Here is a 17,628-nt window from a genome sequence, read left to right as displayed (position 1 = left end):
AAGATTCTGCGAGATCAAAACTTTTGCACCAAATTTTATATAAAGCTCGCGTCGTTACCAGCTATGATTGGTACTGTGTTTTGATGACTGTAATAGTCTCCTCGATCTTTGAGATATTATCAATCGCATCTATACAGGTTCTGGTCCGTTATCATGGTCCATAATATCTATAAATATTCTCATCTCTGTTACTGGCAGAGGGTTAGACTCGGAAATAATCATCAGACATTACATGCCAGCGATCTTCTTCAGGGAAATCATCATTTTTACCATTGCCAGGAAACTCCCTGCTGTGAAGCTCAAGTATCATAGTTGACACGCCAGTATGTGAATCGGACTGGTCCCCGACTTTTTCGGCTTCATTGAGTCACCAGAGAATACATACGCAATCAAGAACTTGATCAAACCATTAAAATTTGAACGTATGATATCCGCGAAATCGATCTGAGATCCGTCCATGCATTGCTAAACTCATCAATACAGCGCCAGGCCAAGACCATGCCTCAGTCAGCATCTGTACAACAACTGTCCGCTTTATCAATCACTGAACGTATATGCTCCACCATATCTCTAATCGGTACTTCCATGATCGTCATTACTTTCTTAAGATCACCTTCGTTCCGAAAATCAATCAATCGCTTAGTTTTCTACGCCTCTTGGGGCAATGTTATGGCAAATATCGCAACGCTGATCTCACAAGTGGGATCCATGCTGGAGTTGGAGGATCTCTATGTCAATTCCAAGCTTTCTTGGTTCAGTTATGAGTATTTGCTTCAGATTTTGTCCTATAAAAGACAAAGAAGAGTTGTAGGTTGATTTAATGAGCAGTTTTATGCCGGCGGATGCGCTGTGGACATTCGCAATGGCTTGTAATGTCTACCTAAATTTTTTCCACAAGTACAGTTCCGACCAACTACGCCGGTTGGAGTGGAAGCACTTAATATGCTGCTATGGGTTGCCTTTTATTCCTGCCTTTGTCTACTTTTTTATTCAGACAGATGAGCGTGGTCGAGTATATGGCTCCGCCATAGTAAGTTCATTCCCTGGTCCTCTTCGAGTATTCCTATCAGCTTGCTAATCTACTCAATAGCTCTGGTGCTGGGTTTCCTTACAGTGGGATTATCTCCGAATTGCTACGTTCTATGGCCCCGTATGTTTCGTAATCGCGTTAACGTTCGCCATCTACCTCCGCGCCGGATCAGTCATTTATCAGAAACGTCGTCAACGACAAATAATCGGAGGAATTGAGTCCAGGAATTCAATTTCAACTAGATCTTTGGCAGGTATTCAGGTCACTCGTGAGATTGCTTGCTCTTCGCCAGTCTCCCAGGCAAGGTCACCTCATAGTTCCAAGCGAAACAGCGGCTCAGGGGCCTCGTTTTGGATTCCATACTCCGTCACCATTGAGGCTTGTCATCTTGAATCTATGGTAACGACTCAGTCTCCTCCTGAAGCTTCGGAGTATGCGCAAGGTTCTAGTTCACGACTCGAGGCGGGTCCTTCTCAAATAGAGAAGCCTATGAGAACAGTACGCTCTGAAGGAAGCGAATCATATATTCAAAGAAGATTTCTGACGGAGAGTAACCCTGCAAAGTGGGTGTATACTAAGTATGCAATGTTATTCTTCGTTGCTTTGTTGGTCACTTGGGTCAGTCCGAATCCCTTTTTACTTCAATGTTGTCTCTGGAGTTGATGAGCTCAAAATGTTAACAAGGAACAGGTTCCTTCCACGGCCAATAGAGTATGTGCTCTTGTTCGGCCTGATGCATTCTCTTTTGGTCTTAATTATGCTTCTAGTTTTGTTCTTCCATTGCAGGGATTCTGGAACAGTTTGATCTATGTATCAATCTCGTGGCCGGCTTTTAAGACACTTGAAGCTAAGTTGAGATACCGTATATCAGAATGGCGCAGGCTTTTTAACCGTGCAAATAGTTGAAGCTATGCTTATTTCTCTCTTTTGGAATTTTGATCTTTTATCAATTCTCATTCATACTACTAGGAGTATGAGTCTGATAATGAACCGAGTGGTTCCAAATACAGATGCGCCCCGCTACGAGTAAATCTTTTCGGTACTTCTCAATAGTGATCGCTAAAAGAAATCAAAAATTTATCTCAAATATTCATAAGAAAAATACATTCATATATTGAATCCGAGGTTCGTTGGAATGCTAAATTGTATACTTCTCAGTGGATCACACGTGACATGTCGCGTCGCGGTAGACCAGAAATGACCGATCGTTCGATGCCTACTAAATTCCTCAAGTCTCCTCAAACCACATCCCACACAATTCCACCAGATACTGAAGCAGACTCCAACGTCTCCCACCTATCAGCCTCACCATGGCCGAGTCCCAACAGCAGATCCCTACGACATCATCGTCAGCCCCACCAGCTTCCGAATCGCAAACCCCCGGTCTTCGCGCATCGCGTCTGATCCAAGTATTCGATCAAGCACTAGCACGCACTCTTCGCGCGAACTCATATTCCAACTTTGCGAGCTGTTTCCCCACGCCCGCGCGACATGTTCCAGCCAGCTTGGAAAGTGTTTGGAGGCAGTTGAATGGGAAATTAGAGGAGAGTGCCAAGGCGGAGTTTGAGGAGATTATTGATGAAAGAGAAGCTGTTCAGCACCTTAATGAGCTTGATCGGTTGGTTACAGAGGCAAGAGCTAGGAAAGAGGATGAGGAGAAGAATGGAAATGAGGGTCAATCGGGAAATGCGTATGTTTTGATTCATATACCAGGGATCTTAATGATTACTGACTGACTGATTTGAATAGGCCGCATGTACTCGGTGCAGAAGAACTCTATAAAGCGCATTTGACCCCCCTATCTTCAAGATGCGCAATCTACGCTGAATAATACAATCGAAGCTACAAACGCTCAGAACTCAGAGCTGGCGCAAACTGTGCAGGCCCAGCGATTGCAGATTGAGAAACTGTTGTCTCATCTTGAATCGGTTGTTACAGATATCGAGGGTGCTGCGACAGCTGCGTCTCAGTTCAGCAAAGAGCATCATCTTCGTCAGGATGCTATACAAATGGACGAGGAAGTCAACCGAGGATCGAACGTCTAAAATTCTCATTGATTCATCACTTCTTTTGGAGTTTATTGAATTACGGTGCTCAAAACTGTTCCGTCGACCAGCGCATCTTCCACCATATCCCGGGCCACAGCGATCAATGGCTCAGTACCTCTTGTCTTGAGCTGATCCAGTTTGGCCCTCTGGCCTTCCAGTGCAGCCGCAATGGCTTCTTTGTATGTGCCATCCCGCTCTTCGTCAACCGCTCCATCTCGGCGAGCCAGAGCGGCTGCTCCTCGGTAATATGTTTGTGCATTGCGCAAGAGCATAGCTCCGTTCTGCTGTGCCACAGCGTGGTTCCAAGGCTCTGTTCCCAGTCGCCAGCGGTGCATCTCAGTATCTCCACGAGCGATGTGGATCTTGGGGAGATTCTCAGCGCTGGGCAATTTAGATGCGGCAGTCAGAGAATCTAAAGCAGTCGAAAGTGATGTCCATCGGATACCCAAAGATTCCTTGAGTGCTTCGGGGTCATCATATGGAGGTAGATCCGCAAGTGCTCCGTTCAGCGCTGTCAGTGCCTCGGCCTTGTTGCATAATCCTTCTGGATCATTCGAAACATCCAAGTCCGGACTAAATGAATGTGCAACTTCCTGTCGGTAGCTTTGGATATCGGTATGTCCGCCACGGTAAAGCAGGTCGTGCAGCGCACACACGAACTTGGCTCGGGCCAATCCTGCCTCGTATTGTCTATCTGAACCTTCCACATAGGCTGGGAGACGAGAGTCCAGCAAATTTGAGGAATACTCCTGCACCCAGCCTACGCCGCCGGCGTTCGGGTTGTATGTCAACTGATTGCACAGGCTAGTCAGTGTCTCAAGTTGAGCGATGGCTGTATCGACCAGAGTGTTTTTGGTGACCGGCTCGACGATTGCAGCCCACTGCTCTTGTGGCTCATCGTTAGAGTCTGTCTGGTCGGCTGAAGGCTCTGGCTGGGACTGGGGTGGAGGGTGTGCAGACTCTGGAGCTTGGTTCTCAAGAGCCATAGATTGCATCTCATCAATCTGCTCCTGCATCTCGGTGTACTTCATTTCTTGCAGCATCAAACACCGCTGGAAAAGCTCAATTGCCTCTTGCAGGTAGGTGGTAGCCTGGATAAGCTGTTCCTCTGCGGGGTGTTTAGAGTCCGACATAGACTCTGCTAGACTGTTGAGCACTTGCCCACTGTTAAAGAGGACATCTGGATTATCCTGGTCCATGTGCAGGGCATCGCGGTGCGACTGTAGTGCCTGCTGGAGGATCTCAGCCTGGGGCGAAGGCAATTGTGCCGCTAGCTTTGGATGTTGAGTGATTTCATATTGCACTCGCGCTCTATAGCGATAGAATTAGCCTGGAACTCAGATGAATGATAATAAATCTTCAAAAATCCAAAAGTATGACACAGCATTGAATCCAATTTGTAAATGTCAACTGTAATATGCGTAATACATACTTATTGTAGGCCAGATCAAAAGCGGTGGGATGTTTCTGTAGACCCTCATCGTAGTTGGTAATAGCCCGCATAAAAAAGCGCAAGGATTTGGCGGCATCACCAGCGCGCCATTTCTCTCCGGCCTCCTCCAATTCCACACCCGCTATGGAATCAATTAGCCCGAACGCCCATCTAGAATCAGCTGATTTGGTCGATCCCTACCAGCAAGAAATTCATCGGCTGTAACCGGCAGCTATGTATCAATCGTATTGGGTTAGTCTTTGGGGGGGGGGGCTTGGACTCCGGGGGAGAAGGGGTTTTGAATGGATTTTTTAATACCTGTTGTTTCGCAGCCTTTTTCTTAGGCTTGAAATCCTTTAGTAAAGCCTTTGGTTTTCCCATTATGTTGACGTATTGAATGAAAAGTTAGACGAAATTGTTTCAACTGAAGTTTGAGTTGATCAAATGTTCAAAGTTCAAATGTTCGGAAGTGGAGATCAGTGCCAAGCCTTCTCCTTTACGGAGTACACAATACTATAATACTACAATACACATCCTGGGCACTTATTCTGCAGTAAAGTACTCCAGCCCTGGAGATGTCTATGAATATCCGAGGTTAAGTGATACTGAGTACTATACAAGACATCTGGATACACACGAAGTTGAGCTCATTTGCAAATCTAGATTCTTATGTCTATTAATACTTTCAACTTTATATAGCTCTTATCCCATATATAGTAATAATTCGTACTTCGTACAAACTTGAAATCATCATCCTGGCTGATCCGCACGTGGCAAAGTGGCACTAGAGGCTGTTTAGTCTTTTTAATCTTTGTATTTTAGTTTAGTATTTAACTGTAAAAAGTTGCAGATTCTCGGAATATAATGTAGAACCTTTTGAATATTTCATACATACTAATTCTTCAGTGTTAATGTGACTAGTATTCCTCCGTATAACCGAGTCCATAGGTATTCTCCCTTGATCATACTTTAAACTAGCAATTAACTACTCCATTTACTTCCCCCCCTGAATCTCTTCTTCTCCCTAGAATCTCGAACCTGAAAATCCTGGTCGATCCTTCTCTCTCCCTTTTTCTTGATACCCCACTGTCGGACGGTGACCCACTCGAACCGTTTGGCGCCTCCTGAGTCAGTTTTAGCAAGAAGAAACTGGGTTCTACCGTGGCTGCATAAGGCGGTTTCAGTCCCGCCCTTCGTATGCTTTTGCACTTTGCTTTTTTCTCTTCCTCTAAATCGTGACCCCATTCCACTCCCAACCCCCAAATCTGACGGAGAATTGGCCCCCGTTGGTATGTCTGCTCCATTACGCCCTTGTGGCCCCAGTTTAAGAAGAACACGAGAATACCCCATCACCTGGGCACACTTACAAGAATCGCTCATCTAATATTTTTTTTTTATTCTAGCATTTTTCCCTGTTACCGTTGTACATACTCAACGAAGATCATCGTCTCCAGAAACCACTTTCAGAAAATCCCCCCCTTCACTATCTACGAAATGGCTCGTCAGACCTCCCTAGACTCCGAGCGACCCATCATGGCTAACTCGGTAAGCATTTGGCCCCTTGACATCATACATTTGCCATATTAGATCCCCGTCGCCCATGTGGTTTTTTTAGCAAGCGCAAGATGCCTCTAACACGCTTGTTTCAGAACCGCAACTCCAAACGTTTCTCCACCGTTAGCGGCAGCCCCTCTCTGGCTGCCTCCGAACGTACAATCGGAAGCCTGCCCAGCGAAGACCCCAGAATCATCGATATCACCCACCTTGGAGATGGCCTAGAGCGCTTGGAGAACAAGCCCCTGCAGAAGCAGCGCTTTGTACCCACTGCCGAGAAGACCGATAACCTCAACAAGCTGGCTTTGGGCGCTAAGGTGGAGCGCGCCTTGGGACGACGAATGACTGGTCAAGACGCTGTGATGCGCAAGCCTCTGGATGAGAAGGCTGCTGCTGCTGCCACTACTGCTTAAAGAATCATACGACAACGAGGTGATTGATTCCTCCTGAATCATATCTTGGTGGACAGTATCATTCTCGTCCTTCGATCTTGCACAGGATCTACGTCCGTCATTTGAACCAGCATTTGAATTTTGTCGCCAATATCTGTTCTTGTTAACTCTTTTTTTTTTATTCTTTATTTTGATGTCTTCTTCATACCCCCACCCCTTCTCTTGGTTCTTGTGGCGTTTGTGATCGTTTCTGCTTTAATGATATTCACTTGATGCTTTTGACTTGATTCTATTCTTTCATGCTACTTTAGTTCTGTCTGATGTCAACCTTCTCTCTCATTTTGTGTATACATCATCATCTTGATCATGGAATCAAACTATGTATTGGATAGTTGACAAATGACCATGATTTCCTGAGATATACTGGCGCGCGCCTACCAAGGTAACTTCGTAGGAGCACCAGTTCATATGCTGACTGAACTGGGTATCATCATCTATCCGCCTAATATTTCCTTTCATCGTTCCAAATGTTACTTTTCTCTCTTCTCTCTTCAGTTCTCTATCCTTTACTTTCTATCGCCTCATCTATCACAAGGTGAATTTTGCCGGGCGGTGAAGGTGTGCCAAGCCCACCGAAACCCGCACGGAGTCGCAAGTCGAAGGAAGTCGCTTTTTCTTCGAAGGCGAATTTCACCCCTCAAGAGGTTCATCTCATTTCATTTTGTTTCCCCCCCCAAAAAACACCTTATTCTCTTTCATCCCCTTCAAATATTCCTTCTTGTCCTACCTTATCCTAGTTTCACTCGGTCATCCCTCCCGTGTGCACCCTTCGCAGATTCTTTCCCCGTGAATTGCCATCACAGCTATACTTCCCCGAAACACTCCTCCGCATCTCATCAAGAGCTCTCCATTTTTCTTTCCTCCATTTTTTCCTTTGGTTCCTTTCTTCCTTTCATTACCTTCTCTTTTCAATTGATTGCATTGGTGCTTGGTCCTTTTTTCGCATTTGTGAGTCACTGTCCCAACAACCGGAGCATTGTGGGAGATATCAAAATTGACCAGATATCCAGTCAAGCGAGCGGCAAGAAAAAAAAAGGTTTCTTTTTTAGATCTTCTCACCAGCTTGATTCGGTATAGAAGTCTATTCTCGTGTTTCCTCGGCTTGATCGATTCGTATTACGACCTTTGACGGTTACGTATTTAATTTTCAATCTCATTTCTACCGTCCCAAACGTCCGAACTCCCAACCCCTCCGACCACCATGGCCGATATGTCCCAGGCTCCAATCAACGGCAACTACCCTGCTCAGCATGGATACCCGGCCTCTTTCAACCCCGCCCATGCTGGCATGAACACTGCTGCCAACTTCCAGCCTGCCCAGTCTTCCACTCCTACTACCGCCACTCCCACCGAACAGAAGAATGAAATCACCAAGGATGAAGTGGGCTGGTTCTTTGTTGAGCAGTACTACACCACTATGAGCCGTAACCCTGATAAGCTTCCTCTGTTCTACTCTCGGCGATCTCAGCTTGTTTTCGGCACTGAGGCTGAGTCCGTTCCTGTTGCTATCGGCTCCAAGGTAAGACACTAATCATCTCATCATACCCGTTTCGTCCGTCTTATATTGACCGTTTAATCCGTTTAGGCTATCAATGAGAAGATTAAGCAGCTTGACTTCCAGGAGTGTAAGGTGCGCGTCCTGAACGTCGACTCCCAGGCCTCCTTCGATAACATCCTGGTCTCGGTCATTGGTGAGATCTCCAACAAGTCCGAGCCCTCCCGCAAGTTCGTTCAGACCTTCGTGCTCGCTGAGCAACCCAATGGATACTACGTGCTCAACGACATTTTCCGATACCTGGTTGATGAGGAGGAGGAGTTCGTTGAGGAAGTTGCTGAGCCCGTCGTTGAGGCCCCTCAGGATCCCGAGCCCACCCCCGCTGTTGAGGTTGAGGTCGCCGATGAGGTTGCCGTCGCCAAGGTTGATGAGAAGCTCGAGGACGAGACCAACGGTGCTGTTGAGGAGGAGGAGGAGCAGAAGCCTGAGGAGGTCACCCCCCCAGGTTAACGGAGCTCCCGTTGAGGAGGAAGCCGAGGCCCCCGTCCCCGCTGTTGAGGCTGAGGTCGTGGACACCGAGAAGCCCGCCACTCCCGAGCCCGCCCCTGTTCCCGAGCAGAAGGAAGCCCCTGTTGAGAAGGAGACCGCTCCTACTCCTGCCATTCCCAAGACTTGGGCTACCATTGCTTCTGCTAACAAGGCGGCCGCCGCTGCTGCTGCCGCTGCCGCTGCTCCCGTTGTTCCCGCTATTCCCGCTGCTACTCCCAAGGCTGCTCCTGCTCCTGCTGCCCCTGCTGCTACTGCTACTGCTCCAGTTGCTGCTGCTCCCACTCCTGCTCCTGCTGCTGAGACTCGCTCTCAGGATGCTTCCTCCAACGACAGTGCCGGCTGGCAAACCGCCGGTGCTGACCACAAGAAGACTCAGTCCCGTTCTGGTGAAGAGCAGACTGTCTTGGGTTACATCAAGAACGTCACTGAGAAGGTTGACCCCGCCCAGCTCAAGCAGACTCTGTCTCGCTTTGGCAAGTTGAAGTACTTCGATATTAGCCGTCCCAAGGTTTGTCTCACTCTCTACCAGTATATGCTCCATGATAATAGCTAATTTGACTTTTCTCTTCTAGAACTGCGCTTTCGTTGAGTTCGCTGAGCCTTCCGGTTACGCTGCTGCTGTTGCCGCCAACCCTCACCAGGTTAGCGGTGAGCAGATCCTTGTTGAGGAGCGCCGCCCTCGTGGCAATGCCTACGGCAGCAATGGTTTCCCTGGCCGTGGTGGTTCTCGTGGTCGTGGAGACCGTACCGGCAGCCAGGGTCGTGGTGGCTTCCAGCGTGAAGGCCGCGGTGGCTTTGCTCCCCGTGGTCGTGGCGGCAATGTTGCCTCCAAGGGCCGCAGCCAGGCCCAGGCTGCTTAAATGTTCCCATCCTGTTCAAGTGGATGATTTCTTCAGGATTTGTATTACTCCGGTTTTGATTTCCTCTTTATCTTTTTGCTTTTTGGAGTGACTCGTTTCCTTATGACATGTGTTATGTGACGTCCCCTAAACCCCTCTTTCTTTCCTGTCACAGTGCATATTAGCGGTTAGGTCCGGGCTGGTTGGAAAAGTTGCTTTTCTCTTTTCTTCGCCTCTCCGGGCACTTTGTGGTTTTATTTTGGCTCTTTTTTTCCCTTTTCTTTATTTATTGGTTCACTGGCCTGGTCGTCGTGTTTGCTTAAGTTCACGATTCTTCTATTGCCCTATATTTCTCCTACCTGTCAAGGTTGTCTTTTTTCATCTGGTCTCTTGTGTGTTTTAATCTTGTGTCTCACAGGAGCTATTTCGCATATTTTTTCTAGCATAGCAAGCTCAAGGGCTTTGGGTGTTCACCATCTGGTCCCATTCTGTCTCTTTTATTTACCTTCTTTCCTTTCCTTTCCCTTGCTGGGATATTAACTGTATCTTTTTCTATCACTTTGCTTTGTGACTCAACGATTATGGTGGGCCAAGGAACCGAATCCTTGCAACATTTGAGACGGAAAATAGGTCTGATATCGATTTCAGATGCAATGCATTATGCATTATGCAACGCAAGATCGTACTTGCAAGTAGTATATAGTTTTTTTGGTTTAGCTGGGATGCCGCTCCAAGTTAGAGCAGCTCTAAAAAAACTATATTCCAGTTGACACCCCTTGACCCTTAGACTCCGTACTTTCTAGGGTTTCTTTGTTCACCGGAGATGGTCGGCGGGGCTATAACATGATCAAATTTGCTTCTGTTGCCAACCTTGGAACTTGAAGTGGCTAATACTAGGCGTTGCAAAATAAATAATAAATAAATAAATAGCTGCCCTGATGCGCCTTACCACTTGGCCATAAGGTCAAATTTGATGATAATTTACCCCATATAGTGCTGCCCAGGCGCTCTCTTATAGAGGATGGATGGTTGGGGCTATAATATCAAATTTATTCCTATGGCCAAGGCCCAAGGGGTACTCCGTGTAGTATTATACAAGTCCTGCTGTAACAGCGAATTTAGGAAAGGTAGTATACCCCCATCACTCGAGCGCTTAGCTAGGTCCACGGGTAGTACTTAAGTACAGGTCAGTTAGTAGCGTCTACAGGTGACTGCCAGTGATGACCTATATATACATAAGTACCTCTTTGTATGTAAGTACCTACATGGTTACCTACTCGGTTACCTATATGATTAGGTACCTGGAAGGAAAGGCTAGCTGCTATACATATAGTTGGATATAGGCAACTACTACTTTTCAGATATCTCAAGTAGAACTTGAAGTAAGAGATAGCTAAATTAAGGGAAATGTATTCAGGTTTATATAGAATAAACAAAAGAACAATCTAGTCTCTTGGTAAATATAAAGTAGAGTGCTCTCCGGAGGTCTGAGTATTCTACCAGATGGTGAGGAAATCCAAAACACCACTGCAACCCACCTGGGCAAGTACTAGTAGGAAAATTCTGGAGGTCTAAAATACCCAGATGTCCCTATCTTAATAGATGGTAGTTGGCTGATCTATAGCATCAAATTTGCTCTTGTGGCTAAGTGGTAAGGCATTCCAAACATAGAGCATGCACTGGTAGAGCTATAGAGAGTAAATTATATACAAATAAAAATACATGTTGAAACCTTGGAAAATAAATTGGCTACCACATTCCAAGGTTGTGGGCCTCTCCGGCTCCTCAAGTTCATCCCTTGGTTTTTCTGACAGGTCCTGGTAAGCTATTTCAATCCTATCGCAGTCGCCAAATTGACTTATTGTTGTTGAGTATTTTTTTATACTCCAAGTCATGTACCCCATGGTAGTGTGTCCTCAGCTTTGAGGGTGTTGCAAATCTTCGCGTGTTGAAACAACCTGGGAATCTGCACGGCCTCTCGCCCCGATAAATCACTGGTTGATCTATCTTAATTCGGGGGAGGTTCTGGATGTTCTCCTCCTGAAGGTTATTATAGGATCTGATAAGTTCCAAGGTTGGTGATCTGATTCCTTTGTCATACTAGGGGGACTTGCCTGTTGTCTTCTCGGTTTGGATTTTGTGGGCATTTTGCCTCATGGCGGGTAAGACCACCATGGGCCGCGAGAAACTTATGGCAGAAGCGACATTGAACCTTTTTTGCTTCTTCTCTTCCATATTGTTGGGGGTGTCGCTTGATATTAATGTGAGTGTCGTGCACCTGACGTTTTGAACTTCTCGCTGCAACCTTCTTCCTCACAGTCGAAGACGAATTTGTTGTACCAACCCGGATGCATGCTCAAAGGTTTTGTGCCTGAGAATTTGAGTAGGCGGAGGTTGTTTCGATCTCTGTAGGTGGAGTTCTTCTGAAATGAAAATCGATACTCTCTTTCGAATTTCTAAGTAAAGTCTCGGTACTTTATACCAGGCTACAGTACTAGTAAGAGATAGCCAAAGAGGGAGATATCTGAGTCTAAAGTAAGAGATAGCTGAAAGTAAATACTAGTATACCTATTCTCTTAAGCCTTTTAGGCTTTGGCCTCAACTGCCCCTAAGATAGTGAACCTGTCAGCTACATGAGATCAACAGATATGGTGTTTTTGGAGACATCACACCCCAAAAATCTGGCATAAAATTCCTGCGCCATAGCTGGTATATCTTCTTGGAGTATTTATCCCCGGAGTAACTCACAGACTTTTCCTGCATTGACTTCAAAGAAGCGCCGTGGGTCTTCTGCATAGATGCGAAGCACAACACTGGCACGCACACCGGGACATAAAGCCGAGAAGATATAATCAAAGTCAAAGGGGTTGGTGGTTAGACCATACCACCACGACACAACGAGTAATATCTCTGGAGGATGGGTCTTCAAGTTTTTGAGTATGCCGCGGAGGAAGCCTATCGTAGCACCCTCTCGAGGGAGCGCTCGATTCGATGGATGGACAAATGCAAACCGCTGTGGGTCTTCAGCATATTCACCGCATGCTTCTCCGAGTCTGTACTCGTCTTGGACGAATTCCAGTCTCTCAAGGAGCCACTGAATCTTTTCCTCAACGTTTGGGGCAGTGCTTGCCCGCGCGACAAAAATGACCTGCTCATTGGAATTCATCTTGTATAGTGTAGATGGTTGTATACTATAATTTGGTCAGGACAGGTCATGTAAAACTCTGGTATAGAGATGAAGGGAGTAGAAACGCTAGTATACCACAGGCTGGGCAGGATGAGTACATACCTTGATGTGTGAGGTGGATAGTGAAAAGCTGCCAGTCTGTTATGAGATCGATAGTAAGAAGTGTTGAGGGAAAGACTAGGTATCTACCTATGGATATATGTGTGAAAGTGCAATAGACTCGGAGTGAAAATATATAATATAGATAGTGAAAAGCTGCTAGTCTATTTTAAGATTAATCGTTAGTAGTAGTAGCTTTAAGAGAAAACCCTATATGTAGAAGTGTAAAGGAGAGGAAGTTCTACTACATAATATTTTCTAAATACAGAAATTATACATGCCCCCCCTTTTTTCTAGCCCATAGGGGCCTATGGGCCAGGGTCATGGACCATAGACCATGGTCTAAAAACCCATGGGTTTTGCACAGGTCTAGTAGTAATAATGCCATATAAGAATTTTGAAAAAGATTAAACCTGTTGAGATCTTAGGAGGTAAAAGTGCATGTTTGATTAAGTATAGAATAACAGTAGTTTATATACAATCAAACATAATGACATCAGGTGATGTGCGATCATAACAGTAACATGATGTAAGCAAGGAAAGATAACTACATGGTAATCTTGGGGCGAATATCACACTGTTATATAAATTTGGGTGAGGTACAAAAATAGGCGGATAAGGTCCACCCCACTTATTTTTTGTATGGTGTGTATTAGGTGTGTATGGCCGGATAACCCTTATCTAGCAGGGTCCTATATGATTAGAGCTATCTATTACTATATAAATATCTATTATATCTTAAATTTTTAGTTAGACCTAGGTAGATGAAATTCCTTTATAGAGGATTATTACTAAGAAGAGACTCCTGTAGAAAGACCTTTAAAAAGACCTTTAAAAAGACCTTCAAAAAGACCTATAGAAAGATCTCTATAGAGACCTTGCAGGAATAGCCCGGGCTTCCAAATGAGATAAAATAGAATTACGAGACTAAACCAAATTGGTCACTCAAGGTCTGTTTTTAAAACTTCCCAGGTATCAGAATCTACACTTGGGTGATACGCTTGTTTGGGAAACTAGTCAGGCAACCAAGCAAAGGATGACTCACTTCTGATTTGTGGTCACTCGCTTGCGTTTGTCCCCAAACTAGAGACACAAGTATCGCAGCAGGTAAGTCTTGAACCTAGGTAGAATACGCTTACTTTGCTAAGGTGCCCAACCCCCATCGGTAGTCTTCTCTACGCACACGCGAATAATTACTTTTTGACTGCATCGCGCCATTGGCATTAATATCGTAACATATCTTACAAAAAAAGAAAAAGGAAATACAAGAATCCTAAACAAAGACAACTACCGAGTACAGGCCAAGGGGGAACAATGAGAACCATGCAAGGAAAAGGACCAATAAACATTTGAACCTCAAAAGGGACACACCATGGTGGGGTTGGATACATGAAAGCCCCGATATCTCAACCGCCCATCAAGGGGGTTTCTCACTGAATTGTTTCCGCAATGCCCACAGTCGAGGTTCTTTAAAGGTCCTGTGTATTGGCTCATTCCACACCCCTATTCATGCCGACCGGAAAGGAGAGGTCGTATTCAGTGTCCATGTCCTAGTATACCATGAGCCCGACAGCCATTACCAGTCCAGTCAACATGAGCAATTGCATTGGGAAGAATGATGGAGCCAATGAGCACTTTGAAATTTCTAGAATCATTCGATATCAGCGGAGTTCTTTTAAATCACGTTAAACATGGCCACATACCCCCCGTTGCCCATGAACACATGTTGTCAAAGTTAATTAAATTGTCCTCGTAAAGCGTAAGGTTGTAAAAAGTTGAGTTGTAGCAATTGTTTTGAACCTTACAAATCTCCGATTGATTGGTGGTTTTGAGCGTGAATGAGACGTGTTTGCACAGGCACTTCACAAGAGACCGCTTTGTACTAGATGCCCCAACAGAGTAGTTCCCACACTCGGCGGTATTGAAGATTGAATCATAGTACTGTTCCCCATAGCATGGACGCATGCAACTTTGGAATCCGTCTACCCAAGCATCATAAGAACATGGGGTGAATGCAGCTACACTCAAAGCCCAAAAGAGCAGTAAGAAGAAAGATGCTGAAGGCCGGAGCATGGCTCAGGAGTGAGCTAGGCGGGTAGGCAAAGAAAAATTTGAGAATGATCTGATTGTGTTGGGAGAGGATTTTGTTTTGGCAAAATCAATCCACAGGCAGTTGCCTCGCACTTGAGCACATTCTGCCTTGCACTTGACTACATCTGCTAAGCTCCTGACCAAGTTTTCACTTAGCCGAGATCTCGGCAGTCCGCTTCGTTTAGAGCTCAGCCTCCCGAAAGGTAAGAAGTCGGCGGAACCGTTAGCGGCTTGGCTATTTAATTAGGTATAGCCAGCTCCATAGACTATTTTTATTCGAGGATTCAAATGGATTAGTCCCATCTCATCTGCTATGTACACCTTAGCATCGCACCTTTTATCGTTCTGGAATTCCTTCTAATCCAGATGTTGAGACCAGTGGTGTCCACGTGTTCTCCCTGTAGATATCACCGTACACTTGACCCCTTCTTCTTCCCCAAGCACCTACCGCTGACACCAGATCCCTCTGTGTGACGGGTTGAACCCGATGAGGGCTTATCAATCCTTGACAAGCCCAACCCGCTTATATAATCATACGGCCCTACACGTGACCATGGAACGACATATAACCCCACAATCATGTATGATAGCTTCCTCTTCCTTAAGCATGAATGTAAACTGCATGTCGGCCTATATCGTTCTGTTTCAGTCTTTATAGAGCCCTTCACAATAACTTTATAACTCTATATGCTAATTTAGTTTCTGTGTAGTTCTCTAATAGTTAGAGTGGCCCAAAATACTAATCGTATAAATAAAAACATGGATCTTGCGAAGTTAGAAAGTGTAATGGAGGCAGGGTTTGAATTATTCGCTAATTGAGATAAACTCTAATATCTCTAAGGAACTAGGACTAAGCTCCTCTGGCAGATAATAGAATGGGCTATATCGCCACCCCAAAAGAGCATTTTCTGGTTAAAAGGTATAGCTAGGATAGGAAAATCCATAATTTCTTAGACTGTTGTAGGGTTGCTTAAGGACACCAACCATCTAGGCACTAGTTTCTTCCTTAAAAGAGGGGAAGGGGATCACGGGAATGCGAAGAAATTTTTCCTGACCTTAATCAAATAACTCATACTAAGGATCTCTAGATTAGGGTCTGGCGTATAGAAGATACTTAATAATAACCCTTATATTGCGTCAAAATTGCTTAAGGAGTAGTTTGAAAAACTACTAAGTATATTAAGAGCTACTATTACCTATAAGGTTATTTTATCTATCTCTTACTTTACCTATCTCTTACTTTAGCCTTATATAGTATTATTAAACTCTTCATATGATAATAATAAAGTAAACTTAGAACTAGTTGTAAGCTAGGTAATCAAAGTTCATTATAGGAAAATGGGTTTTAGCATGGTTCATCCATCCATTTTAACACAAGGAAGCTTCAAGATCTCCTGAGGCTAGCAATTTACCACAAAATCAGTACTATACTTTTGCCATTTCTTGCCTTCCATATAATTAGTATAATAGGCGTGTCACATAACAAAAGTTTTAAACTTCTCTCCGCACCCTTCTTCCTCACAGTCGAAGATGAATTTATCGTACCAACCGGGGTGTATGTTGCGCCCCTGAGAATTCAATCGCAGCGCCTTGAAGTCTGCTGCTGTATTTGTTTTGGACATGTGGCATTCCAAAAACCTGGTGTAGAACTCCTGTGTTGAGTCCTGCGCTACAGCTGGTATATCTTCGAGAGTAGTATTTCCCCATGAAGCAACTCGCAGACTTTTTCTGCATCCACTTCAAAGAATTGCCGAGGGTCTTCGGCGTAGATGCGAGTCACAATATGCACGCTCGTCGCGATATACCTCCGAGAAAATGTATTCAAAGTCGAAGGGGTCGATGGTTAAACCATTCCACCCCGATACAACAAAGAATCGTTTTTCTCATTGCTTCTGCGATTTTGAGTAAGAAGTGGCTCGTTGCGTATGGGAGCTGAAAAGAAATACAACTTATTATCAGGGGAACTGGAACAGGCGAGGGGAAAATAGAAAAAAAGAAAGAAACTGGTGAAAGATATCCTTTTATAGGCAGGCCAAGCTGCCATCATCCCAAGTCGCTAATCGAAGTGAGAGGTAAATAGGTACATACTCTTAACAAATATTGCTCAGAATATGAAGTGAGAGTACGCAATATAACAATACCTGCGAAGCAGCTCTCACCTGGTGTTGCTGCCTAGGCAGCGGGGTTTACGTGCTTACCTATCAGGCATCGTCACAGTGATCTTGTCTGCAAGCTTTGCCTTCTTATAATCGTCTATGAGGTCAGGGCATTTTTTCCTTGACCAGGTGCCACTCGTTCCAGGCAGGACCTAGACCGTGGGTGTGTAGCAGAAATGCGAAATGCATTTTTGCTTTGGTGTAACGCACCCCCTTACAATGGTGTTGAATTTAGCCCATTCCGAATCCTCCTCTCGTAATTCTTCTGGCGGGCCTTGCTCCTGATCTCTTGCTTGTGGGTAGGGATCCTCACCCGGCGGCGCGCGCTCAAGGTGTTCAATAGATATAACATCATGTATCTTCCATTGGGGGAATTGCTAGGCGGTACGCATTGGTAAAGCATTCCATGACCTCAAACGGGCCTCTCCTTTGAGCTGAGAATTTACGATGCATAGGTAGCCAAAGATAGGTCGTGGCCGTGATAGAGGCGAATGTATACTAGGTCACCCACTGCGCAGCGTAAAGGGACGTGTTTCGCGTTAAATTGCCATTTCATCACTGGCTGAGAGTACTTTTCGCGAGGCTGAAATGGGGTACAACGTGGTAATCAACCTTTTGCCCATCTTATCCGTCCACGGTGCGGTCTTTGGTGCGCCTGGTAGCCGAAATAATGCGCCTGTTATGACATTTGAACAG

The 17,628-nt window shown here is 45.3% G+C and overlaps 6 protein-coding genes across 6 annotated transcripts; 4 read left to right on the top strand and 2 right to left on the bottom strand.

Moving 5' to 3' along the window:
- Positions 1-498: 498 nt before the first annotated feature.
- On the top strand, positions 499-1,936 carry N7483_013100 (putative cAMP receptor-like protein; the record flags this gene model as incomplete). The annotated part of the gene is made up of 4 exons (XM_057096527.1): positions 499-752; positions 829-1,030; positions 1,091-1,648; positions 1,721-1,936. The coding sequence occupies 4 exons, from the start codon at positions 499-501 to the stop codon at positions 1,934-1,936; spliced, it is 1,230 nt and encodes a 409-aa protein (XP_056942498.1).
- Positions 1,937-2,340: 404 nt separating this feature from the next.
- N7483_013099 (PMF1/NNF1 family protein) lies at positions 2,341-3,075 on the top strand (the record flags this gene model as incomplete). Its single annotated transcript, XM_057096526.1, has 3 exons — positions 2,341-2,720; positions 2,780-2,793; positions 2,840-3,075. 3 exons carry the CDS (start codon positions 2,341-2,343, stop codon positions 3,073-3,075), a joined length of 630 nt encoding a protein of 209 aa, XP_056942497.1.
- Positions 3,076-3,107: 32 nt separating this feature from the next.
- N7483_013098 (uncharacterized protein) lies at positions 3,108-4,891 on the bottom strand (the record flags this gene model as incomplete). Its single annotated transcript, XM_057096525.1, has 4 exons — positions 3,108-4,389; positions 4,511-4,652; positions 4,712-4,742; positions 4,829-4,891. 4 exons carry the CDS (start codon positions 4,889-4,891, stop codon positions 3,108-3,110), a joined length of 1,518 nt encoding a protein of 505 aa, XP_056942496.1.
- A 1,113-nt stretch (positions 4,892-6,004) lies between these two features.
- On the top strand, positions 6,005-6,477 carry N7483_013097 (uncharacterized protein; the record flags this gene model as incomplete). The annotated part of the gene is made up of 2 exons (XM_057096524.1): positions 6,005-6,055; positions 6,160-6,477. The coding sequence occupies 2 exons, from the start codon at positions 6,005-6,007 to the stop codon at positions 6,475-6,477; spliced, it is 369 nt and encodes a 122-aa protein (XP_056942495.1).
- Positions 6,478-7,717: 1,240 nt separating this feature from the next.
- Positions 7,718-9,420, top strand: N7483_013096 (NTF2 and RRM domain protein; the record flags this gene model as incomplete). The annotated part of the gene is given in 4 exon segments (XM_057096523.1): positions 7,718-8,035; positions 8,102-8,503; positions 8,517-9,068; positions 9,133-9,420. 4 exon segments carry the CDS (start codon positions 7,718-7,720, stop codon positions 9,418-9,420), a joined length of 1,560 nt encoding a protein of 519 aa, XP_056942494.1.
- A 2,707-nt stretch (positions 9,421-12,127) lies between these two features.
- Positions 12,128-12,565, bottom strand: N7483_013095 (uncharacterized protein; the record flags this gene model as incomplete). The annotated part of the gene is made up of 1 exon (XM_057096522.1): positions 12,128-12,565. The coding sequence occupies one exon, from the start codon at positions 12,563-12,565 to the stop codon at positions 12,128-12,130; it is 438 nt and encodes a 145-aa protein (XP_056942493.1).
- Positions 12,566-17,628: the final 5,063 nt, after the last annotated feature.

The sequence above is a fragment of the Penicillium malachiteum genome (assembly GCF_028827825.1).
Source record: "Penicillium malachiteum strain IBT 17515 chromosome Unknown utg000005l:1.0-9002435.0:326005.0-9005861.0, whole genome shotgun sequence".
NCBI lineage: Eukaryota > Fungi > Ascomycota > Eurotiomycetes > Eurotiales > Aspergillaceae > Penicillium > Penicillium malachiteum.
Note: the sequence above shows the minus strand (reverse complement) of the source record. Positions and strands in the feature narration are given on the sequence as shown.